This window comes from Anopheles funestus, chromosome 3RL, assembly GCF_943734845.2.
Source record: "Anopheles funestus chromosome 3RL, idAnoFuneDA-416_04, whole genome shotgun sequence".
NCBI classification, from domain to species: domain Eukaryota; kingdom Metazoa; phylum Arthropoda; class Insecta; order Diptera; family Culicidae; genus Anopheles; species Anopheles funestus.
Window position 1 is genome coordinate 78,390,797 of NC_064599.1, and position 26,892 is coordinate 78,417,688.

General features: G+C 41.4%; 1 protein-coding gene across 9 annotated transcripts; it reads left to right on the plus strand.

Annotated features, from left to right (window-relative positions):
- The first annotated feature begins 1,183 nt into the window (after positions 1 to 1,183).
- LOC125767391 (sarcolemmal membrane-associated protein) lies at positions 1,184 to 26,711 on the plus strand. Of its 9 annotated transcripts, none has more exons than XM_049433920.1 (11): positions 1,184 to 1,290; positions 3,058 to 3,675; positions 20,624 to 21,046; positions 21,117 to 21,272; positions 21,342 to 21,691; positions 21,778 to 22,090; positions 22,153 to 22,290; positions 22,360 to 22,503; positions 22,586 to 22,703; positions 22,814 to 23,325; positions 23,405 to 26,711. In XM_049433920.1, exons 3-11 carry the CDS (start codon positions 20,627 to 20,629, stop codon positions 24,539 to 24,541), a joined length of 3,288 nt encoding a protein of 1,095 aa, XP_049289877.1. In that variant the 5' UTR covers positions 1,184 to 1,290; positions 3,058 to 3,675; positions 20,624 to 20,626; the 3' UTR covers positions 24,542 to 26,711. The 9 variants fall into 9 exon arrangements, with proteins under 9 accessions (XP_049289877.1, XP_049289873.1, XP_049289876.1 ...); XM_049433916.1 differs by having other exon boundaries at positions 1,212 to 1,598; XM_049433919.1 differs by having other exon boundaries at positions 1,212 to 1,419.
- The last annotated feature ends 181 nt before the right edge of the window (positions 26,712 to 26,892 follow it).

Here is a 26,892-nt window from a genome sequence, read left to right on the forward strand (position 1 = left end):
AACTTTCCATATTCTTTTATGCTGGGAAATGAGAAATTAGTAAACAATTATTCATCGAGAAGTATTTTAAATATTATTAGCTGAGCCCACAAATCTAGCTTGGCACTAGAAAATATGTTTTATAATTAAAGTTTTTTTTCCCAACATTTTGAATGTTGATCCGTGAGCAAAGTGCGGTTCAGTAATCTTGCATTCTTTCCAATTATCTCTGAGCATTTCTGCACAATTCACGCTATTCTAAGGCCCGGGTCCATGAAAATGTTGCGGCAACATTTGTTCAATGGCAACAAAATGAGATGGTCTATGAATATTAGAAATGGAACATGCAACATGGCACATTTTTATGTCAAATCGGCAAATTACATTTGTTGGAAGTTTTTCTTATGAATTTTTTTTTTTTTGCTCGTTTAGAACGGCCTGGCCGTATCAAGACTTATTTTACCACGTAGCAGGATAGTCAATCCATGCTACGGGGGGGCGGTCCGGATGGGATTTGAACCCGGTCCCTGCCGTGTGGACGGGCGCCGTTTTTCACATGCACCACCGGGCCGCCCCTTTCTTATGAAATTATCGGGAGATAATTTTGAATATACTTATTCAAAGAAATTTATCGAAATGGGAAGTGCATTATTCACTATAGGTGATTTTGGTCGCTCGAAGAAGGATCTTCAGCTTGCAAATACAGTATTGAGGTAAGCCAACGCAATACCAATGTATTTGGATTTGTTGCGGCAACATTCGAACCTGAAACACATCGATTTGTTTCTTTTGCCACAAAACTGTTCCCGCAGCAAGAATTAGACATTTCGTCCATACGATTTGGGAACAAATGTTGCCGCAACATTTTCATAGACCCGGCCCTAAAGAGTTTACACGCTCATTTAATATGAATATGTTCTTTAAAATTTTATTAATTTGGTTCGCATTTCTGAAACGGTACTAATATTATATTTTAGAACATAATCCTTTGTTCTAAAAAGTTTTTCGACATGTCAGTTACGTTTAGAACCTGGGGTATCGTACTGTACTTTCATCAATTTGTGAGCAGATTTGTGGTTTTAAAAGTTTATTGCGCTGTGATTGGTATCAGAAATAGAAACATTGGATCAATTTGGCATTGTACAGTATCTTTTCTTCTTGAAATAATTCGTTGAACGAATTTTGATTGCACTGCACGTTAATACATTTGGACGTACCACCGCCCACAGTTCCTTGAGACGGCGAAGAAGAAAACTGCTTTCTGTTGTTTTCCACTGAAATCACTCGCGACTGTTCGCATTTTTGGAAAACGTAGGTTCACTGGTCGATTCGGAGCTCCGTGTGAATAAACTCGCGAAATACATCGAATGGTTCGTAATAGGAAAACCGGATTTCCTCACGTTTGGGTAAAAGTGTGAACAAAAACAAAATTATAGTTAGGTATATATTCGCCAAGAAAGGAAGGCGATGTGTGAGAACAAAACTTCCTACTTGCCAGTCCATCGAAGCAACCCAGTTGGGAATAAGCAAACCAAGAGTTTTTCTTTCTTGGTTGTTCAGAAAAAGTAGAGCTCGAACACGTTCCGGGGCAGAACTTCGACACTGGTTTTGCACAAAAGGTATCCCTTCACTCCTTTTCTTCTGCGGGCGGCCGTACGTATGTGTTCGTAATGTGAGTGTGTGTGTGTATTTAAAATATTTTTGTGCGTGAAAAATCTGCTCCCACTTTCGCCACCAGACGAGGCAGAAAAAAGTCTCCAATCGTAAGGAGCATTAATGCAGGAAGTGGTCGGTATGTAATGAACGGTTCTTACGATAGTGGAGCCACACACTTGCGCACACATACTCATTTGTTCCCATCCCATCCCTGCTAAATGGGAGCTGCAGTGTTAGAGGCTAAGGAGGGGCGAGGTCTTCTCCGCCAAGAGGAATGTTTTTTTTCTTCTGCCACTACCAAAAACCCGTAAAGTGTATGTGTAGGTGCCCGTTCACGCGTTTGTATGTGTGTGAGTAGTGTGTGTGTGTGTGCTTTAGTGTCATCGTAACCGGAAAAAGGAAACACTGGACAGGTGTAGATGGAGCAAACGAAAGGATGGTTAAGCAGAAACGGGGGTTGGCCGAGACCGCACATAAAACACACAATCTTGCATTGGTATTATTATTCGTCCCTACGCGAATGCATTCGAACGCATCCGTCTCTTGCAGTTCTGCACAGTAGGCTTGGCAAATAAGCAGCTACCTTGCTTAATCTTCAGTATCCAAAATTTTTAATTCTTTATTTGAAGAAATTGTCAGAAAAGAGCAAAATTGACCACTTTTTATTGTATTATTGATTAATTTTTACTTTAAAAGTGATTAAGAAAAAAAAATGCTACTTTGTTCGTCGTAATATATGTAAGATCAAATTTTAAGATAAATTTGGAAAGAATTGTCTTTTGGCCAATTTAAAAAAGTTTAAACGATCCGGTTAATTTGTATGTCTTTTGTGAATAATACCTGTTTAGTGGTTTTATTAGAAAAAATTGTAAATAATGACTCCAATTCCAATACTTCAAGTCTAATTCTAAACCTTTTGTGTCATTTAATCTCGTTTTTAACGTCAAAATGCTGCCAAGATATGTTGTTCCACATATGGTTACATAATATGGTTTATATTACATATTGATAATTACGTTAATTATTTTCTCCATCGTAAGAAAATTTAGTTCAATGAATGGTTAAAAGGGACAATGTTTTGTTGAATTTTCTCACGTGCTTGATGGCTTTTTTATTGACAATTTATCCTTAAGGTATGCTTTTGAAATGAAATGATATGGACATTGGACATATTTGTTCGATAAGAAAGTTTTGTTTTGTATTGGAAATGCAACTATAAAAAGAACAGGAGAAACCCCTTGCTTAAGATTTAATCGATTGCTTGGTGTTGGTGATAGCAAAACTGTCAAACGTCTCAAAACGTTCCAAAGTTTCATGTTGGTTCATGAATGATTTCTCATGCCACTGGATTCTCTTCATGTTTTTAATATTTCTGCTAAAATTGTCGAATTAATCACATTTTAATTATCACCTTTTGTTAAGGATTCCAAACCCCTTCATATAAATACAGTGAGTTTTTTTTGTGCTTCTAAAAGGCCAGTCGTGCCATAACCATCATCAGTGTGACGTTGTGAAGTTCGGAAAGAGATTTTAAACGAAAATCAAAGTGGAACCAGCGGAACATAACCCAGTTGCCTTGGTTACGCTGTGGTGCAAAAAAAAAGAATCGACATCGAAAATTTCCTTCCTTTTGCCCGGCGTGTTGTGTGCGTGTGTGTTTGTGCGCTAGTGGTGGAAAAGTGATACAAAAATTCAATCGATCGAGTAAAGTATAAGCAATAGCAATAACAAATGTGAATGTGTGTGCGAAGGTGTGCGCCTAAGTGTTGTACGACAAATGATAACGAAAAGTGTTGCAAATTAATGACAACGACAAGTTGTTATATTTTCCCTCATCGGAAGATTTGAATACACGCCAACGTGTGAGCAACGAGTTGACGCGAATGATCTGCCAGAGGGATCATTAAACAACGTGCCGCACACGACCATCTTCCACAGGATTGTCTACTGTTTTGTTTGTGAATCTTCGAACAAAAAGTTTCAATTTTATCCCATCACCCACCGAATCAGCATAACGGCTCTACGCAGTGATCAGTTCAGGTAATTGTGAACATTGCGTAATTTTGCGATTCGCACAAATGTCACAAATGTTCGATGAACATTAAATATTATTCATAGAAATTATTATATCATTAAGCTAATCACAGCAAAATGTTCGATAAACAAAACGTGCGCATACAAAATGATTTGTTTGTTTTTGTTATACAACATTGTTTGTCGAACATTATCCGTGTAATGCTTGTTTCGTATTTGCTCTTTCTGCACGTAGTACTGCTCTTTAGTAGTTCATAAAACATTATTTAAAATTTTGTTTGCACCCGATGTGTCGCTATGTTTGCCATACCTACCAAGCGAATCGATTGATCATCTTATTTGCGGTACGATAATGTCATTCGTCTTGCCCTAAAGTAGGTCAATTTGCAAGTGGGTCAAACAAAAAAAAGTGGCAAATATTTGCTTCGGCTGTAAAACGCAGGCACTGTAATCAAACATTTTCTATCTTTTAATTGTTGTGGAACGAAAAAAAAGAAATCAATTAACAAAACCACTCGTTACACAATCAACAAGCTGTATCACATTTTTCCTTTCCCTCCTGTATGACAACTGATTTATGAATGAAAATAATTCATCAAACCAAAATCCAATTCCTCCGCCTGTTTACATCGAACATCGTGTTTGTGTTTTTCGTGCGTTTTTTTTCTTGCAGCAACAGGGCTAACACATGTACACACTGTGCATTTCACCTCGCTGTAGGGGGTCTTATCAGTGTGCAATTGATTATTCGAAGTGGTTTAAGCAAAGCAAATTTGGGTGAAAAAAAAACCGGCCAATGAAGGATCGATTAATGTAGCAATTTGTCTTATGGGTCAGACACTTTTTTGAAGTTTTTTTTGTTGTTGTTGAATGCTTGTCCATTGCAGTTCCAATGGAGGGTTTCTCTTGAATGGTGCAGTTTGTTGTGTGTTGGGTGTTGCAGTCCCTTATCTCGTACGATCGACAAACGGTTGAAGAATTGCAGCTGGGCATTGACTTGCACAGTCTCTTGCTTTATTTATTTATTTTTTCTTATCTTAGATTGAAAGATGTGGCTTTTTGAAGATGGATTCCATTAATCCTTTTAATAAGTTGAATTTTTATATGGTTTGATAGTTTTGTTTCTCTATCATATCTATTTATAAATATGCATTTTAAAATAATGTTTAAACAACAAATTTAATAGACTTTTTTATTTCAACCATTTCTTTTTTGAAAATTTCATAATTTATTAGTCAACTTCTACGAGGTGGATTCTTAGTTCAGAAGAGATTTAAACTCACACTGAACATGTTAATAAATTTTTAATTAAAGATTCTGGTTTAGGATCGTATTCCTATTTATTTTTTCCCTTTTTTTTTGTTGTTTCAATATGAAACCTACCACTAGAAAGAGATATGTTTGAATCGGGCTTTGAGGAAATTAAAAAAATTTCCACTTGGCAAATTTTCCTCCGATTTGATCGGCTGAAACATTTATTATTTTGCGATCCATGTTTTGTGCGCTGCCTTCAATTATGCGCTAAAATAGCACAACCCCTCTATAAACAATCTCGCACGCGCTTGTACGCGCGATGATGAAAATGGTTGAGAAAAGTTTTGGTTAGTCTATAAGGGGAAGTCAAACCGCAAGCGTTCCCTGTTTTGCAGCAGTAAACCAATGTACCGGCAAGGACGGCTATGGCCCCCCTCATACCTTAAGCTTCAATCCCATGGCCGCTTCCCAACACCCCAACGGAACGAACAGATTCCGTGGTTTATTTTTCGTGAGTCAAAAATTTGCGCAAGGCCATGATGTTTGGTGCCGGGTCTCGTTGCTTAGTACGCGTTGGTCTTATTTTTTCTCTCTCCCTTCTTACGTTGAAGAGTTCAGGTGCCGTAGACTAATTTTGATCTCTAAAACGAGCATTACTTGCTATGGGAAGAGCGGGTATTTAAGACGTCCCCCCAAAGTTTCCTCTTCTTCCCGGTTGGAGGAGGTGTTTATGTAATAGGGAAGACTGCGACAAACGATGATAATGGTCGTACAGGAAGTATCATTGAGTAAAGGGTTTTACAAAGTTGTTGTGATTAATACCAAGTCCGTTTATTTATTTATTAGAAGCATAAACTATTGAAGATTTTAGACATGGAGTCGCTACAAATTCTACTCACCTTGAAGTCGATCGATGATTTGAGTCTGATCGATGCAACATCAGAAATCAGGGTATGGAGTTGAGATTAGTCGTGGGAACTCCGGAGTGGATATATGAATCCGCTCCGACTCCGAAACGGAACGTACTCAGAAGAAACTACTTCGGATTCATCCGGATTTAACTCCAGGGTATCTTCACCCCCCCCCCCCCCCCCAACCATCCTCTAAAGTAGGGGTCTTCAAATTACGCCCCAACGAGAGATCCCGAGTGTGGCCCTCCACTCAAAGCAGCCCGCCATATAAAAAGTTTGGAGGCCCCTGGTCTAAAGGATTAGTTTAGAGTAATATTTTCATGACTCTCAAAAGACTGAGTAACAGTTTCAAATCCGTATAACCACTCTTTCGCTCTTTTTCAACTCTCTGAAAAGACTGAGTATTCTCATCTCTAGTATGGAGGATACAGCATCCAACCCTGTATGTCGCAATAGTCGGATGTCTTATAAAGTTGTTAATTAAATCAATATTTCTTGCTCCAATTATCACACATGTCACAATGTCTGTTTGTTTATTCCCTCTGTTCATACTTATTTATTGCGTTGGTCACCTTTCGGCTTCATTTGCTACAGCTCGCGAAATGCCGACCTAAAGTGTTTCAATCTTTGTGTGCAAAAACTCACCTCCCATTTCCCCAAAAAGTGGAAAACTATCGACTAGTTTCACATTATTAGTGAGCGGTGATTGCTGTTTTTGATGAATTGTTACATTAAATATCCATAAAACGCGTCAAATTTGAAACACAGCACGCTAAAACGACCAAATGCTTGTGGAAATCGAACCAGATCGGATGATTTCGTGTTACGGGTGGAAAGCGTACAGAAGAAAATTTGGAGAAACATTCCAAGCCACTCACACACTTGGATTTTGTGCACTTTCCATCCTGATGGAGTTTTTTTCCACTGTCAGAGACTTTTCTTTTTGCCTATTTAATTCGCTTCTCTTTTTGTCACCTTCTCCAACACATTCCATGGGCCTTTTCCGGTCGATGGAATGTGTGTGTGTGTGTGTTTTGGAATTTGATGTCTGTTGATTTCTTAAATGGAGCTTGTTATTATACATTCGTTCAGTTTTCGAGTCGTTATAAATGTTTGAATTAATTCATTTTATCTTTACTTTTACATTCTGGCGACGGGGTAAATGTAACTTTCGCGTGTGATATCATGTCGCTTTACTACCGTACCGGAACGAAAATGGTGCGAGATACTAATAATGTAGTGTTTGGTATTTTTGCATGACGACGACTTTAAATCTCTAATTCCCGCGGTGCGAACGAAACCTAACGAGCGCAGGCTCTTGTGATGGTCTCCCTCCTCGTGGGCAAGGTCGTGACCGTTAGAAAGAACTAGTTTCCATCCGTTATGGTTTATGGTTTTAAATCAAATTAGGTACGGAAGCCGACGAGCAAAGCAGGAGAAGCAAGTTTTAGCGTGTTTTTCTGTTTTGCACATTCCAGTTTGACCTAGAACTTTAAGGTTGTGTGTTTTTGATTTTGTTTTTCATTTCAATCAAAGCTGTTGAATCCCCTCCGTGCGAATGTGGTAAATGGATTAAATCAATCAGTCTATGATTTAGGGTAAAAGACATTTTTTAAGACACATAAGTTTTAAATCAAAATTTCAATACTCTCAAATTTTGACATATTTGACATCTTGTGTCAAGACCAACGTGGGTGCTGTCAATACTTGTCATATATCTTTTGTGTAAACAAAGAGTTACAGCTAGTTTGGCGAGGAAGTGAAACAATTTATATTACTCTATAACTTTATAGCATAAAAGAAATTGCAATCTTATTTGACACATGCGGGAAATTTAGAAACGCAAATTTTCAAGATAATCTGGAATCCTGAGAACTACGTTACGGCCTAAACTCTTCAACTCTATAGCATAAAAGATGTTGCAGCCTTATTTGAGAGATGCAGAAATTTAAGATACTCGAATTCTCAAGGTAATTTCGAGTAAGGATCACCTCTAAAAAAAGTTTAATAATTTTAATGGTTGAAAGATTATGTGGGCAATAGGTTCTTGAATGTTTAATCGTTTTTAAAGGGAAAGATATCCTCATTTTTATACCCTAAACATGCATTGCAAATGCATCTACGTGGCCAATGACGAACCTTCAATGCTTGTACTCGTTCAAATATGTCAAGAGAGATTCACATGCTCCACAGCACAAGATTATTATGTTCAAACCGTCAATTGATCGTCGCGAAGAAAAGAGCCATAAGGTCACCATGAATCGAATGAAGCGACTCACACATGCAATTGAGCTAATTGACCTCGGGAGTTTAAAGTGTCCAACTCATGCGCCTTCACTACTTTAACTCCGAAGAGATTTTTTTGTTGTCTTCTCTTAGAACAGGATGAAACGATGACTAATCGTTCGAATCATTTCAATAGAGAGATGTTTGTTTTTTTTAGAGCGTAATGACGTGTTCCTTGATAATGCTTTCGATTGATAAGAATCAAAAAGTTCCAACTTAGAACATGTAGCACATGTGGTTTGCTGCTGTTGTTTGCAGATATTTGTAAGAATTCATGGCACGAATTGTATCAACAGCTACTGGTCGGTTTTGAAGTACTCATCTTCTGGTCTTTTTGGTAATACGTGGTTTGGGGCGAACATATCGTTAAAGCATAGCCGAATGTGTTACGAGAATTTTGGATGATGAACATCCAACACTGTTCCTTCCTGTCAGCTGTAACATTAGTCTGCAGGAAGGATTGGCACAGCGCACAAGCGCGATGCAAGTCCATCCGGTTCTTCCCGCCTTTATGTGTTTCGTATTTCGGACAGGGATATTAGGTTAACTTTCCGGGCACGTACGCTCAGGGTTAGCATAAAAACACCACACACACTGGGTCACCACATTTCGTCCACTCAGCTGAACGGCAAGGGCTACGTCTGCAAAACTCATTTAATCCCGTCCGGTTGGTGTCTTTTCGTGTGTACCGTTTCTTTGGTGGAACTTTGCCAGTGTCAAGTTAATTCTCCATTTGCAGCAGAATTGGGATGCTCCGGGTGGGGATACATATTTTATTCAATCTACCGTGGTCACATGGAACGTCTTGATGTGGAAAGCAAAAGCTTGTTAGGGTTTAAAATGAATACGCGTATGCCTTTTTGGAAATGTTGTTAATGCTGTAAGTAGATTATTTTACCTTTTTGTTTCATCATGCTCAGGACATACTGTTTAAACTTAATTTTCCGGACACAGTTTTTGCTTTATTTAAAAATTCAATTTTCCATGAAAATTAGTTTGCCAATAGTTGTTACGATATAGCTTGTCAATCAGCTCGGGCTGTCTCCAAACCTGGTGTCCGCGAAAACGTAAATGTGGTAAATGAGAAAATTCAATTTCCCGTCGTCAAACTCACCAAACTGATGTCGAGTGACGTCCGGGTATTAGTGACACTTTCATATGCGCATACCTTGTCCGTATGCAGGGGCACTGAATCAACAGGTCATGTTGCAATTTTCACTCTTTTCCAACCGGTGGAAAACTAATCCAGTGAAACTCGTACGCATTCACGCATGCACGACTCTTTCGTATGTTGAGCAATGCCTTAGAAATAAAAGAACAACTCAATGGCGAAACGATATGAAGTCGCTTGATATTCTTCCTAACATTTGACTAAATTTATGCGAGATTGATGCATTCGTGCGAATAGACCAAACGCACAGAAAGCCTCAAAAATTCCTCCCGGTGGTACATTCCTTCGCGTTGTGTCGAATGATGAAGAATTTGCTGCAGCTGTTTTCGTTCCGGAGGGCGTCCGGTGTTGAGTGGTTCCGTGTTGGCGTTTTCTTTTCCTTTTTTTGGTTTGTCGGAATAAATAAATGTGGTTGATTGATGTGACGAGTAGATGAGAGTGAGGGCGAACACATGAACAGAAGCTGGAAGAGAGTTTCTGGCGCAATGCCATCCGGAAGTGATGAACTTGTCTGGTGAGGGGTTTTAATTTGTCTATCTACGTGCTGATGTTTGTTTAGATTGCATTTTTCTGTCCCAGTTTCTTGTTTGCGTTGGTGTGTTTCTGTATTATGATTGCATCCGTATGATGGAATTTTGTTCGAAACGATCAGTCAAAGAGATCTCGATGTTATGATGAAATAATAATAGTTGATCGCATTATCATCATTAGAATCTAAGGAGATTATATACTTACAGACATGTAAGTTGTCTCTTTGTGCTCTTGGACCCAAGGAAATGATATTCTTTACATAATTAATTGTTGTTTATTAACTATTTGGAAGATTTTTGAATATCTTGTAGACTTCAAGGTTTTCGGTTGGATGACTTTGAAAATCGTGAGGCTTTCGATAGGCTTCTTGTATGTTATTCTGGTCTTACAATGGTTTTTGAGTGTCAAAGTAATCCTAAGCAACTCTGTAGGACTTTTCGACAAAAAAATGGGCTAGTCTCTTCATACCCTCTTGTACTCCCCTTTATGAATATTGAGTCCTTAGCATCCGCACCAATGAGTCTTTGAAATCTCACTCAAAACATTCAAAACAGTGTTGGCTTACTTTTCATGCTTGTTTGACGAACGTGTTGCTGTGCATTGGGAAGCAAGTTCGGCTAATTTCTGGGATTGCAAAATTAACCCACTGCCCCTGGGCAAACTAATTAGACGTGCGATAATCTACTAAAACACCGGTGTACAGTGAAACAACAGTACCAGGTGTTGAATTTAACAGCTTGCAGCTAATTGATAGCGGGGTTTTATTTTGTACCATCTATCTCGAAATTAACGTACTGTCAGGCAGCTTACTGGAGCGTAGCTTTGCGAAATAGCCCACTGCCAATGTCGCTTTTCAAATGTTCAGTTTGCTCACCATCCACCTAAGCTAATGCAGCCGCCGTGTGTCATTTGGAATTTAATATATAAGTGGATTTAATTGAGCTATGAATGGGATAAACCTTGGAATGGAATGGTTCAGGTGGTAATAAATGTTACTTTAGCTACCATACCATAACGAAGGGGGGTGGTTAAGGTTGGAAATTATGTGCAAAACTGTTTACGATTGCATGATACAACCCTGTTGTTAAGTAACAACTCCAGCCGAGAAGAACGTTTGCTGCAGCTTAGCGCTTAGTTTACTTTCTCCGGAAATAAATCTGCAATTCGCGTGTTTTGTAGATGGCGACGTTTGGGAATTCGCCGTCAAATTAGTGAATTTTTCCGCTAATGGATCATTTAATTGGGGGCGCGCACATCATGAGCGAAAGAAACCGAAGGTGTGGCGCGAGATGCTGCAAAGATTTCGGGTGCACAATTACGCTCCACGGAAACATTATCATTATCAAAGCGGTAAGCGATGATCCAGATGCGTTTCCCACCTCACACCGGCGTCTGAACCTGTGGGCTTATTTCACGTGCATAATGTTCAACAAAATTGGCTCCAAACCCCGACAAGACGGCTTTTAACTCCCATGCGCGAGCGTGATTTATTGTTCAGCTTCCTCTCGTTATGGGGCTTTCAAACCAAGCAGGAATTTGAAGTGATTAATTTGAAACCGAAAACACCTGTTATTAGTGGTGGAATGATTGCTTATTGTAAAACATTATACCATAAAGCAATAACTTACCGGCAGAGTTTGAAAAACACAGACAAAACAACAAATAAAAAGCACCCATCAAGACTTGCGGGACGCTGTGCAGTGTGTTTTTGTTTATGCTCTTTTATGTATTGCTTACACTTCTATTAATGTCACGTTTTGTTTTCCGATTTGTTGGATTTGTGGTTTTTATTTTACTTTACTTTGCTTTCGTTTGCCTTTATTTTGCAATATTTATTTGTTTAGATTTTCACACCAGTCAAATATAACTCACTGGAGCTGACTTCTATAAGATGAAAGTACAGAACACAAGTGGCAATGAAGTCACTTGTGTTTGAGGAGTTGATGTTGAAAAGTCGTTGTTCCATTCCTAAATCGACATCGTAGCAATTACTGATAACATGTAACAGGGCTAAGAGGTTTCAACATCTCATGTCCAGAATTCCAGGAAAATCTAAAGTTTTTCCAGAGAAATTCCTGGATGCAGATTTTGGAAAGATTTATTAGATTGAACAAAGCACATTTTTATTATGGATTTATTGTATCAAGTACACATCTTGAAAATTCGTTTTGAGTGTCTATTCCATTACTTCAATATTTTTATTTCTATTATTGGGCTTCTTTCGTGAAACGTGTGCCGACCACTGATCGAACTGATTACAGATGCTGCCGCCATCAGGCCACACACTTGGCTGAGTGTTTCAAGCGCCATTCCTAAGAGCACAGTCACAAGATCGTTCAAGAGCAAGGCAACACACGATCCAAGGCGCTTCATCGCAACTTCATATTCTTATCTGGGATTGCATTGTAAAATGATGATTCCGGTAGCGCATGCTACTACTGCAGCCACCCTTGCACGTGCTCTTTCGCGTGCAGAACATTTGTACTTTTAATGCTGTATAATGATAATTGGTGTGTTATCAGCACAGAGATAAAAAGAACATGTGTTTCAGAGAATGTGTCTCCTGGGTGGAAAAGCGTACAAATAGAAATGGAAATTGTTACAAAAAAAATTAAAAGAAGATAAGGAAACAAATACGTAAAAGACGAGGCAAAAAACACAAAAGAGTTTCTTTTTTAGGAAGCAAAGCGTGAGGAAAGCGTGTAGCATTAAATGGGTGAAATAGAAAGAGAATGAAAAAACATCGTCAAAACTCACCAAAAACTGTAGTAAAGCATGTACAGTGGCATGAGTGCACAGACTGAAACACGTACACACACGTGGCCACAATTGTGGCAACAGGAAGGCAAATCGGATTCTAAATTTATCGCGCAGCAACGGCCGGCCACTACACGTCTCTAGGCCAGCTTTCTGCTAGCGTCAGCGCCAGGTTCATTTTCCCCGCGCTTTTGCCTTTCAGTTTTCCCTCGCTGTATCAGCTCCCCTCCCAACCCCGCAGCTGCCTCCCTGCTTTCCACAAAGGTATGTGTGAGAAACGATGGATGAACGAAGGACCACCGTGTCTCGGCGATGCCTAAAATTATCCTCCTCCATTACCGAATTTTCACTCAAATACAAAAAAAAGCGAAAGAAACACACCGAAACCAAACCGACGTGTTGCATTTAGGGTATTTTTTTATGTTGCTAACGCTCCGATAGTGGTTGATTTTTGGTATCGACAGAAAACGCTTTCTTTTCCGGGTGTTATTTTTTTTGGTGGGCTTAAAAGGGAATAATGTCCAAGAGAAAAAAGCTCCTTATGATCATGGAGTAATAATGCGATCGATACTGGAATTTGTTCCCAAACCAATGAAAATGAGCAAGAATTGAAAGACAGTTAAATTTTTTTTTTTCATTCTTCAATTAAATTCCGCTAATGTTTAGTTTTCATATAACTACCACTTGCAAACAACGAGATCTAAAACAACCGTACCATGTATAATTACTTTCAACGGAACAGATGATGTCATTTCTGAATGGATAGTTTGTTGTTTTTCGTGGTTTTTCCCAATTTTCCTGATGAAAACGTAGCGGAAATTGATACATCGACCATTCGCCTGGGTATTTCTCTGTGTATGTGTGCCGTGGGGAAAGAGTCTAATGAAATGGGATCTAGCGTTACTTTAGCTACCGAAAAAAAAAACGCCAAAAAGGAAGCCAATCGAACCTCTGATGGTCATCGGAAGGAAAACACACAACAACACACCACCGATGCGAACAATGTTAATTGTGGATTAAATTAGGCTCCCCACCGAAGACCCTACCAACAGAAGATTGTTTCAGCGGCTCCAAGTGGGGGTTGGTAGTGGGGTTTCTCGTTGCATTATTATCTGGATGGATGCTTCATTATCGGGCCATTGACCGACCAACGGTCCCCCACAATTCCCCAAATGCCACCCCGGGGGCTGCAAGGGGATGTAAAGATCGTGCACTGTGTGGCAGGTGGAAATTGGAGTGAAAGTGACCATCAACCTCACCGTGGACAGATATAAGTGTGTCGTTGCTTTTGTTTGGCTTCGAGTATTCCCGTTTCGATGACACTTTGTTTTTCAAATTTCATCCCTCCGGTTCGGGGCAGGGTCAATTCCTTCATTGGCGGTTGTTTTTTGCCGTCCTTCTACCTATCTAATGATGGAACTTGGAAATGACAAATTGTGAAGTGGTACTGTGTTTCGTAAAAAAGAAAGAAAAAATCGTGTTCAAACCAAAACGCATTTTGTTTTGAGATAAAACATAATTTATGCTTTATCTCAATTAAAAATGATCTTTTTGTAGGGGTTTGGGGTTTGAGTAGGTTAATTGGCATAAATATCTCATTTGAATGTGAAATGTTTCAATTTTTTTCATTTTTTTATTTCAGAAATTATTACTCAGCTCAATGTAGAAAACTTAGTAATGGTCCCACCAAGGTTTATTTGGATTTATTTCTTTTTTTTCTCAACTTTCAAATGTTTCATGTATTTGTCGATGGTGATATATACAGTTTTTTCTAAAAAAGAACCGTTTGTCTTCTATTTGGAACATTTCAACGATTTCATGCCTGATTATGTGACGGTGTGAAAAACAATATTTTGCTTTTGTTCTTACTTCCCAAGCAACCTGCTGACGGTGCTTTATTGATTTCAACACGTCATTTGCTAATGTGTAATCCCTCCGTACAACACCACCCTCACCTTAACCTGTTCCAGCACAGCTGCGTTGCTGCGACTTTTTGCGGTGACGCCATGTCTGTAGACTTTTTCGTCAATAAATATGAAATCAACAAGCCTTTAAGCGAAGCAAACTCGCATGAATCAAAGCCCAGCTGTGTCTGGTATTTGCTCGATTCATTAGTGCGTAGTTGAGATGGAATACAGCGAAGCACAGAAAAAAAAACTACACACATCTAGTCAAGATGATCATCGTGTAGTGTTGTTCTCAGACTCGCGCACGACTCGCGATCGCTAGAATGTAATGATCGTTAGTAAATCAAGTCGTTTTAATGCGCGTGCGGCTTGCCTCTTTCCCCACTGCATGTACGCTTTTCCGGTTGAAGGGAACGGTAGAATGACTAACTTTATTTAGAAAACCGTTTAAATGGATTTAGCAGAGCAGCAGCATCATCATCATCATCAAGCTACTTTGGTTTTGGTGGTTGATTACGCGGTATAGCGTGGGGAATCAGAATCCATTTCGTTTCGGATTTTTATCCACAAACCTCTAAGCAGCCGGCAAGAAAAGTGTTGGTTCACATTTTGTTAGGCTTCCTTGTGCTTTGAGGGGGGGCACTCTGAAGGCGAATGGGTGGATAATCAACTAGCCAGAACGTAGAACGGCGCTACAGCCGTGTACTTCCTGCTCTACAATGCGTTACAGAAAGGGTACGATCTGGTTTGTGTCGCACTCGAATGGATTCGATCGTGGCCCAAGAAAAGCAACGCGCACGTAGCATGAATCACAAAGTGCAAGGCGTTGCAGTTGCAGTCTTATGTTCGCGGGTATGGGGTTTTTGTTAGCTTCGAGATGTACAGGAGCTTGTATAGCGCGCGCAATTGGGTGTAATTGGCCCACAAGTTCACTGTGTTTGTGTGTGAGTGTGTTGCAATCGTTCAATTTGCATAAATTGATCTAAACATTCTTGTTTTCCAACCTCCACTGATCGTGGAGCGAGAAGAGAAACACAACTCCCCCTCACTTTTTGTTGATGTAATTATTATTTTGCCTCACCAGACGCTGGGTAAACGCGCATACATCGTTTCGAAATTGGTTTCTTCAACCCTTCCCATAGTTCCTTTGAAATTCAATTTCGTGGTCGAGTTTGGATCAATTGTGAAAATGAAATTAGGCAAAGATCAGCAAAAATTCTATACCAAGACAGAAAACAGCGTTCACGCGATAGTTGATGACGGTCGCAACATATCGTGCCCCGCGTCCACAAGCACAAGTTGCATCGCGGCAATTGCTGCACTCCATCGTGGTACACATTCCCATGTACACGATCGGCACCTGGCGGCACAGTAGTAGTGATGGGTAAATCTTCAATTTTCCCGGAGTCGGAGTAATCCTACTCCGAGACATTCCGGAGTAACTCCGGAGTAAACTTCAGAGTTACTCCGGAGCAAACCCGGAGTAATTAATCTGGAGTTAATCTGAAGTTTACTCCGGAGTAACTACTCCAGATTCAACTCAAATTCAAATTGATTCCGCAGTGCACTCCGGAGTTGAATCTGTAGTTAATAACGTAGATTACTCCGGAGTAACTCCGGAGTAATAACCCCGGAGTAAACTTCTTAGTAACTCCGGAGTAACTCCGGAGTTAAATCCAAATTAATCCAAAGTAATTACTTCGGAGTATACTCCAGTTTTTATACGTCGGAATCGGAGTAAATTCGTGAATCCACTCCGGAATTCCCATCACTACACAGTGGACGCGGCATCACACGTATCAACACATCTGAATGGGGGAAGTAAGTCGGTTTCGTGTTCACCGGTGGAATGCGCGTGAAGTTGCTGTGTGTTACGTTTTGCTGTAACACAAAACTCGCGATGCAACTGACGTTGTGCGTTTGGTCGGATTGCAAAACAAAAAAAAATACAAAACCACATTGCTCAAAACGTTTCCGTCTGACGCGCTGTACTTTCAGCTCATCTCCATATAATTAAATGCGCAAGTGGCAGAACGTACGAGATAATAGAAGGCGAAGGCTTAAATGGTCGTTTTTTAGCAGCGAGGAGATGTATCGACCGTATCGTCTTTGTGTAGTTATTATCGACTTCTGGACGGTTGAGTCACGAGCTACGTTTGTATGGGAACTTCGACGATGTCTCCTGCCTGTCACAACTAACATTGTATGTTCGTGTAGGTAGTAGAAATCTGCTGATGATAGGTTTTGTTTGTTGGAAATAGCATATCGTGCCTAATTACTGAAGACATCACAAACTTTCTGCCCTTGTTAAACTTAAATTAATTTTATTAATTAATGTATGTTCTCTTGGTCTAGCAGCTTTTTTTTTGAGTGCAACGTTTTAGAAAGAGCAACCATGAAGTTATTTAATAAATTTATAAAAGCCGACCTAATAATAATCCTTAATTCTTCACATCCTTCTCTGGTACCATTTCGCGCCCCATCTGTCATTTGGTTTAATGGTCGATATTTTCCAAAAATATATCACCAATATCCTCCATGCCGCCCGGATATTAAAATTATGCATCGTTTTTGACGCGCTAAAGGGTTCGTTCGATTTGAACGCAATCAAGTAACAATCCCTCCCCTCGTGCGGTATTGAACACACACAAACCGACTGAGGTCTCCGGGGGTTTTACACTCGACACGAAAGTGCTGTGTAAAAAAACATCATCATATCGCGAACCACATTAGCCAACAAACCGCACTTGTAAAGGCATTCCAACGCACGACGAAACCGCCACTCAGCTGTTCATGGCCATATATACATCCAGTCCGTCCGTCAGTCATTTCTCAGGTCCTGCCATCCGTTTCCAAACGAGCATCCATGGCCCGTACTTCCATAACCGGGTAACCGAGTTGTTGTACGATGTCGTCTATTGGTAGACCCCACCTCATCACCCTATCACCCTGCCCCGCTTTGCATATAAACCCAACCAAAAGAAACCTCGGGTGTGGTGCGGATTTATCAATCAAAAATTTTTACGATTACGGCTTTCGCATCGCGCATCGTGTGTATTATGGCTAATAATAGCAAACTGAGCGCAAGCGAACTCTTGGCACCTGACACAGTCGTTGCATGTCACGCAGGGGTCTCTCACTGCCAACGGCAGACAGTAGCCAGCATCAGCACCATTAGCACCCTGGCATTTTGCATCCATTTCCTCATTCCGGCCATAATGCCATAATGTACATGAATTAAACGTACTTAAATAATTCGTAATCACTTCATTTATGGAGCAGTGTGCAATATTGATGTGACGCATTAAATTTGGAAAACGTCAATTTCGTCCAATTTGACACCTGACACTGTGCCCAGCGTATCGAATTACAGCTTCTTTATCCTTTTCTATCGGTACGCCATCTTTGTTGAATTGGTTGTGTATTCTGTTTGCATACCACTCAGGCGCTCATTTCCAACACTCACGGCAAAGATCCTTCCCAGCTTCGATTCCAGCTGATAAGCCAATAACAAAACGCATTACTTAGCGTGCAAAGACGTTATTGATTTAAGTTACTGCTTCCGACTACAAGGATCGATGATCGACCGATGAAAAAAACCCCTGAAACCAAACCATTACCGTTCTCCAAAAGGCAAGAACCCGCGTATACGCATTGAAAACCTTGTTTTTCCATAACGTTTCTTTTTCCCCTGCCTTTTTGTTAGCATAGATTTCTCCTTCTGCTTCATGTGACTTTGTTATACTAATGCTCGTTTTCAACACATTACCAGCTGACTGTCGACACGGTTCAAGAAGTTTTGCTGCGGTGGTAGGACCAAGCGAACGTACGAACGCGTACGTTAACCTTCCTTTACCCCAAACCCAAGTCGAAGCCAACGGTGGTATTTTTTCTCGCTTTTCATTTGCTGAACCACCATTAAATTATGACACTGCAGTATGCAGAATGTGGGTACATCTGTGCTTATTTTATTATTGATATGTTTCTTGCTGCCTAACCTCATTGTCTGGGAATTCAGAATTTGGTGAGCATTAGGTCGTTAATGCGCCAAACGTTATATCATGAATTATTTCATAACTTTTTTTACAAATTGCCAGTGATATAGACACTAAGTTTAAGCTACACTGTTTTGCAAAACAATCATCGGCAGCAGTGAGGAAAAAAGCGTTTAATAAGGGTGTGCCATAACACGCTAATTAATGTGGTCAAAGTTTGGTAGGTATCTCTGATAAGCAGCAGCGCCCCCAAGATGATGATGCGTACTACTCAAATTAATCAGTTTTCGCGCTCTAAAACGGTACATCGCTAATTATTAGCGTATTGTTTGTGATTACAGAGTTTTGATTGTCTTTGGCAAAATTGGAACATTGTACTTTTTGTATGTTGGAACTCTACCGGGCAACAACTTCAACGCCATAGCGCTGTAGCAGCCATCATTATCCGGTTGATCACCGGTTCCCGCCGTGGCGAATGAACTTGGTTATGGTTCCGTCGATAACGTAACAAAAAAACATTGCTTTTTCGTCTCCAGACCTCGCCTTTACCAAGTATGGGCTGTTACCGTTTATTAACTTTAAGCTACTTTTTGTTTCGTGATATTTCATGTCCTCTGCTCTGTTCTGCCGCGTTCGATAGCGGGTAGTGCTCTCAAGCGGAACATAACCGAACGAGGTGGTCTGAAAGACAATGATAACTTGAAGAAGAGATGACATCGAAAGAAGGGTGCCACACACACAGCAAGAGGTTGTCGTTGAATCGAGATGCTTATATTATTATTATCCACACCCCGTAAGTCCGTAAAAAAATTCAAAACGGAACCGTCGTTGACTGTGTATCTTCAAGCATAAGACCCTGTTGTCTCGGCTTCATTGAGCGGTGCGGCATCGGTAAAGTGGTGAAGCATATCCATGCGGAAACATTTAGGCTCTGTTTTTGGGATAATCTACCGCACGCAGATCTCTTCAATAGTCTTTACCGCTTTCATCCAGAAGGTGTATCTCTATTTCTGGACAGCACATGGAACATACTAATCAAAATGCGATCAACTTAAAGCTTCTTTACGGCGGAAGGGTGTGTACACGCGTTTAAAGTTAGAGCTGCAGTTGTGTGCCATGTTGGTCTTACCGACGAAACGGATTGGTTCTTATGTAGACGGTCGTTCCAAGAAATTCTGAGAATTCTACCAACCCCTTCCTGCTTGTAATTCAGAACTTTGGTCCGAAAGTTGAGGTGGGGTCATTGGTACGCTTCATATCGTATTCCACGAGCACATTCGGAGCTAGAGTTTCCATGTGTTAATTCTTCGCCCAGGCAACCGATAGAGAAGACACGTGGTGTAGCTACCGAGTTGGAACCTGCATGATCCGTTAGTTTAGGGAAGTTCTTACGTGTGTGAATGCATCGGTGCGTGCACCTGTCTTGCAGCTACCTATATTACCTAGCCAATGCAACCATGTAGCACACGACATTGTGTTCAAATTTCATGTTCTAGAGTTTCCTGTTTTGGAACTGCAAGTTGTGAAACTCTACATACATATAATCATGTTTTGGTTAATATTCTTAGCTTTATAATTGGTGTTTGACCAGAGAAAACTTACCTTCAGACCCCAGTTACCTACACGTTCACTACTTAATGTATGCAACTCACTTTCCGTAATGAGTTTCGGTGCCGTTTTAATGATCCCGTTGCGCATTAGCGTCGTTATGACTCAAACGCTCACTGGGTTAAGGGCAAGTTCCATCGAGTTTCTTCCATGGCGGAAATGTAGGTACTACCTTCGTGTTTTAGCCACGTTGGCTTAGCCTATATTCGCTACCTCTTCAAAGGTACGCATAGAAGTGAGATTAGTAGAGAAATCGCGTTTGCAAGACATCCAATGTAAAACGTGTTTTAAATGTTGATGAACCCACTCGAGAAAGAGTAGAGGGATGAGTTACCGAATGGATGCGGCCGAGGGTGTGTATAGCAACCTTGGCAAACCTGTTCGTTGTTCTTAATTTATGTTACAATTTATCCGCTTTATTGCCAAACACATCTACACCGCCAGAACGGCGGAAAGCGATGAAAGGGGCGGCTTATTACGATCGTTTGTTAATGTAGCGTTCTTTGCTTTCCGCTTTCTTTCTTCTGCACACAGGTCATGGTTTTTATAAATAACAGAGATGAGTATTTACCATTCCTGAAAGCGCCAGGAGTAAGAATGCAAACTCCTTTGGTTAACAACGTGACGACGACCACTACGACACTGAATCGAGACGTTGCAGCACAGGTGCAACAACAACAGCAGCAGCAGCAACAACAACAACAACAGCAGGTGCAGCAACAACAGCAACAACAACAGCAGCAACAACAGCAGCAGCAGCAACTCGGCAACTTTAATAACAACACAAATACCACCATCAACAATAATAACACGCTCATAAACAATAACAGCATCAGCGTGAGCGGCTCCTGCGGGACACTGAACAATAACAATAACATAAACAGCATAAACAACAATGGACAGCCGCAGGTTGCCCGGGCACTGCTCATCTGCCGGCCAAATTCGCATCCCTTCAATGTAAGTAGTAATGCACCAGATTTAGAAATTGACATGATAATACTAATTTTACCATTTTGTTTCGCTTTAGAATCGAACACTTTACCTTGAGCCGGGAGCCCAAGCTAAGGTAGGACGGTCGGTTGCGAGGATTCGAGTATCAGAAAACAATGCAATCTTCGACTGTAAGGTGCTGTCCCGGAACCATGCCGTGCTGTGGTACAAGGACGGTCGTTTCTTTATCAAGGTAACGGGTGATACACCGATGGCGAATTGCTTTGGCAAAATTAATTGACATTTAAATCGTTCGTTGTAGGATACGGGCAGCAGCAATGGCACGTTCATTAACAATTTTCGCCTCAGCCAAACGTGCTCCGAATCGGAACCGTACGAGATCAGCTCGGGCGACATCGTGCAGTTTGGCGTGGACGTTATGGAGAATACGCGGCGTGAAACGCACGGTTGCATTACGGCCACACTCAAGCTCTTCCTACCGGACGGACGGGAAACGAAGGCGAGCCAGAAGGTTGGAATCGGGGGTCAAAGCGCCATTATACCGCCGGTCGATCTGTACAGATTAAATCAGTACATCCAGGAGGCAAACCAGCGTGAGCAGATACTCGAAACAAAGTTGGTTAGCCTACAGAAGATGGTTGAGTTAACGAAGTGAGTTGCATGCGAGATGGTCAAACGTTTGGCAAGAAAGCTCTGTACCCGGGGTTTGTTTTATTTTCGCTCTGTTCTGTTTCTAGAAAAAATTTCATAACTGGCTGGCAGGCGATGATCGACGAGGATCGATTGCTGAGCCGAATTGACATGCTTGAAAAAAAGCTCCAGTACTGCCAGAAGAACATCACGGAGGACAAGTTGCGCGAGGAACTTATAAAACTGGTGGACGAAAAGGAGGAGTACCAGAATGCGGCCAAAGAGGCTATGTTCAAACTACACCAGGAGCGGCACCAAGCTGTGCACAAGCAAATATCGCTCGAGAAGTTGCTCCGTACCAGTGAGGACGAGTGTTCCTTGTTAAGCGAGCAGCTGAACAAAACAAAGCAACAAGTGCAGGTAAGCTTGTAGAAGGGAGTGAAACAATTAGGGCTTTTTAAATGAAAACCATTTTACAACAGGAAATGACCATCTGTATGGATACGCTGAAAAGTCAGTATGATGAAAAGGTAGCTTCCAGCGAGGAGCAACTCAAGGCGAAAGAGTCCGAAATTACCAGCCTCACGCACAAGTTAGATCATTTCGTTGATGTTTACGCGGTAAGTGTTCTTTTTGGAGTTAATATTCATATTCAGCTAATTTAACGATGGCTGTGTTTGACTTTGCAGATTGGATCGTCAGACGACGAACAGCAACAGCAGCATCAACAGCATCAGATACACAGCTCGGCCATGTCGAACTGGCTAAAGAACTCCGATATAAAGAAACTGGAAGGATCTGAAGACATAATTAAGGCCATTTGTAATGATACTGTAAGTAACGCACACGGGAAGCATTGCGGCGTATTTTAGGGACAATTCTAATTGCTTGGTTTTGTATTGTTTTGTGCAACAGGAACACGAGATTACCAGTAGTGATTACACGGAAGGACTGACGAAACTTCAGCGACGCATCAATACGTTTGAGAAAAATTTCACCCTGCTGTTCGGAGCAGATCTGAAGTCGGAAAATGGTATAAAAATTTATTTATTTACTCAATGATTTAGTACAGGACCGATAAACAGGAACTGTTGGAGCGATCCACGGTATCTAACATATTTGTTCCACTTTTCCATTTTGCAGAAACGGACGATCTAGATAACGATGCAACGGAACCAATTGTATTGACGGGTACGGCAAATGTGGCAACGATACCGACCGGTAGGCCCAAAACGGATGATCTCGTTGGTGATGCAAGTGTTGCGCAGGGAGACGAAAATGGACCACCAACGCTGCAGGTAGAATGCGACGGCAATCAGAACGATGTGAACAGTACCACTACGGCCATTAACCGCAACGGTAGCGGTGATGGTAGTGAAGATGCAACGCAGACGGGTCAGGTGGCACAAATACGCGTAGGTGTTGATCAGGAACCGCAGGAGCTAGAAGGAGACAACGCAACGATGGCTTCGGCGGTGGTTCCTCCGTACGGCGCTCAGGGTACCGATGAAATTAACCAGAACGTCCTAAAGCGCAATATTCGATCGATCAAGAACGACTGTACGGCGCTGTTGCGGCAAGTAGAGCGTACGATGGCACAGAAGCAATCGGAACAGATTATTCAGAAAGCCAAGTATGATGAGCTGGAGACGGAGGTGAGTTTTTGCTTTTTCAATTTCCCCTAGTGGCTAGTTATGCTACATAGAAATTTTATTCGCCTATTATCTTACACAGCTGCTGGCATTTAAGGCGGAACTTGAAAACCGACCGAAGCAGGATGAACTGGAGCAAAAGCAACAGCTTTGTGATAGCCTCACCGAAAGTCTTTCGACGCTACGAAACGAGATAGAGGAGTTGCGCACGCTAAACGATCACTGTCAGTTGGAGATGGAACGCATGGAGGTTGAGCTGCTGAAGCAGAAAAACATCGAAAACGAAAAGATCAGTGCAATGGCTGCGGCAGCAGCAGCAGCAGCAGCAGCGGCCTCCATTAACCACACGTCCGTCGAAAACGTACCGGTTGTTGTAAAGGAAGAGCAGGAACTACTGACGGAGGAGACGAGCGAGACGGCAAAGGAAAAACGAAAAACGGAAAAAGCATCGTCAACACCGGAAACGGAAACGACGGCAAAGGACGAGGGAGAAACTCAAACACAGCAGGAGCTAATGATGATGCCGACAACGTTGCTGGTTGTGACGGAAAATGCTCCAGTGGCGGAAATGCCCTCGCCGGTTCTTATTCCCACGGTACCGATGGTAGACGTGGAAACGCAAACCGATGCACTTCCAGATGTGCCTCCAGTAGCGAGTATGCCAGTACCAGTTCTACCTCTAGCAGTAGCAACGTCCGGCAGCGATCCGAACGCGTCCGATACGAGCGATGGTGGCGATGCTTCCATCTGCTCCAATCTGGACGATTTGGAGGAAGACGACGACGAGAAGACGGAAACGATCGAAATGGCCACGATGTACACGGCGCCTGGGTTGGATGCGTTTAGCAATCCATTTGCACCAAACGTCGTGAGCGTGGTGGAACCGCCCTGTGAGAGTAGCAACAATGGTGCAAGTTCACACCTACTGCCGTGTACAATGGACGATGCCACCGGTAATGGGGCCATCCTATCCGGAACAACCTCAATCGATTACGAGCTGGCCATGATTAATCATCCGGATGTGCAGCGTGAGGAGGAACTGATTGCCTTCAAGGAAAAGTACTCCCATCTGAGTGAGGAAAATGTTCGGCTAAATCAGAAATTGCAGCAATTGACACACGACATGAGCCAATCGCGGCAGTGGTTTGCGCTCCAGATAGTGGCCTGCATTGTGCCGGTTATGGCCATCTTCTGCTATATGCTGACTGGTCGCTCGTAATAGAACTCGTTTTGGGGACAATGCTATTCCTAGATTAGAGAGAAAAAAAACAGGGCATTAGCTCCGAAAGCGCTCCGCTTACAACCTTGCCACAGGCAGCAACAGAGTGTGTACTGTAGCGAAATGGAAGTGCAGCCAGGATGGGAAGTGCTGTTTATTAATGTTAAATTTTTTGTTTACTATGTTTTGTTGATGTGCAACCAGAGTCTGAAAGGCGAAGCGAAAAAAAAAGGGACACAAAATTATCTCGTTATCTGTACCTAGCTGCAAGAAATGAAGGCATACTTGTTTATTTCACTTCTGTTGTTTATGGATATTATTTATTATTAACTTGCAAATCGTCCACCAGCCGTGTGCTTTGAGTGTCTGCGAGCAAAAGAACGCGAACAGTTGTGAATATCTGACGAATAGTGTACGAAAGCCCTCCCCCCGCAAAGCGTGTGTAGCTTTATCGAACTGTTTTTTGTGGAATACCGGTGTTGCTGATCATCTGTTCCTTCGATCCAAAAGTAGGAACGAAAAAAAAAACAATCTCACAAATTACAACATCCACTCACCTTCAACATGTTCTCTGTACATTCATATAATCAACAGTACTCTGTATTTATTAACCATTAATCCGATGCTAATTTTATCGACAACGCCTAAACAAAAATACTGAAGAATCGGGCTGGCGTATAGTTCAAAGCCAAGCGAATCAATAATTATAATAATAAGGTTAATGCACCAGAAGCGTCAGCTCTTGGTGCGAATGGAATATCAGTAGCATTATACAACGGTTTAAGTGCGCAGTTTCAGCAAGATCTAATGATCGTTAGGAGTCCGAATTGGGTGGTATCCGTTATGATGAGCAATAGGTGTGTAATGGAGATGCGTGTGTGCAAGGATGCCTGTATGATTGCATATTAGATGTATGCGCTTGCTTGAATGAATCCGTTTCCCGGTTCAACGAATGGGCGGAAGACAGCTAATGAATGGTAGACAAGATGGTTAAGTGAGTAGTGGCGCTCTCTTGCATGGGCTTCATTATTCCTTGTTCCCCGTTGAATGCGAAGTCCTCAAGGCCAAATTTATCACTTTTCCGCGTGTTAGTATGTAGTCAGTGCATCAAGCTAGTGTAGTGGCAGGTAATACGTTGAGTGCATTAGTGTTGGCGGCGTTGAGAGACGACTGGAGGCTAGGGGGTTGCTCTAAATACTTCTTTAAACGAGATCGGAACATCTACTTGTCTTCTATTAACGTACGATCGATCGGAATAGGCTAGCTTTTGTAAGAATCTATATAAACCCTAACAGTACGTTTAATGCTACCACTACTACTAATACATACTACTGCAAGAACAGATGAACCTTGGAGACACTGGCATTTTACATTGAGTATCACTCTACGCCGCAGACATATGAAACATTGTGGCCGCAACACAAAAACAAAACGCTCTACTCACTGTTTGCTATGGCCATTGGGAATGCAAAGTACAAAAGAAAACAAAAATGCAGTAAGAATGTGAGCATAGCATATGTGTGGAAAGCTATCAACAGCAGCAGTTGGTACGAGCGAATGCAACACGCTTTAGACGAGATGGAAATCCATTTCCTTGTCCAAGATCGATAGTATCGAACAGAGCAAAAGGCAGGGGACAGATGAAATGCAATAAATGAATAGTCGCCGCAGCCACAGCATACGGATGCTAACTGTGTACGATCAATGCTCGGCGAACGTTGATGGTGATGAGAGGCGCGAGAGATGGAATGCAAGCTATAAAAAGGGGAAAACGAAAACAGTGATCGGTCACCTTTGGCACGGGTGAATAAAAAAAATAATGAAGGTGAACTAGAAAGTATAGTTAAATAGGAAATATTATTATATGTAGTGGGCAGATACATAACGCAGACGAGATTTCGATACGAACGGCACTCGAAAGTAGGCTCTCTTTCTCTGTAGCATCGGAGATAGGAGCCACAAATATTGGCATTTGGAACGCTTGAGTTGAATATGTATTATATTGGAAAACGCGAACAAGGGGAAGCAAAATTCAGTCTCAAAAACTGTCGAAACTCGAAGACACAAGGGCAGTGAACGTGGATGTAAAGGGAAGTAAACGAATGACGACGAATAAGTACGGAAATAATAAAGATGAAAAAAAAACGCGATATAATTATAATATAACATATGAATGATGGTTTCGTGTCGGGCTCGCTATACTTGTAACGCGGAAATGAAGAGAACAATATCACCTACGCATCTGCAGGACTTTCAATGAACCTAGTACCAGGATCTAATGGAAGTGAAAAGTTCTTGAAGGACGTTGAAGGCATTCTCAGATAGTGATCGTTTCTCAAGTATTCTAAATC

What these genes read in the sequence shown, in the direction of transcription:
- LOC125767391 (XM_049433920.1), top strand. Translation starts at nt 20,627, where the DNA reads ATGGTTTTTATAAATAACAGAGATGAGTATTTACCATTCCTGAAAGCG. An exon ending in ATTTCGTTGATGTTTACGCG is followed by an intron (nt 22,291 to 22,359) that starts GTAAGTGTTCTT and finishes TTGACTTTGCAG; the next exon opens with ATTGGATCGTCAGACGACGA. An exon ending in AGATCTGAAGTCGGAAAATG is followed by an intron (nt 22,704 to 22,813) that starts GTATAAAAATTT and finishes TCCATTTTGCAG; the next exon opens with AAACGGACGATCTAGATAAC.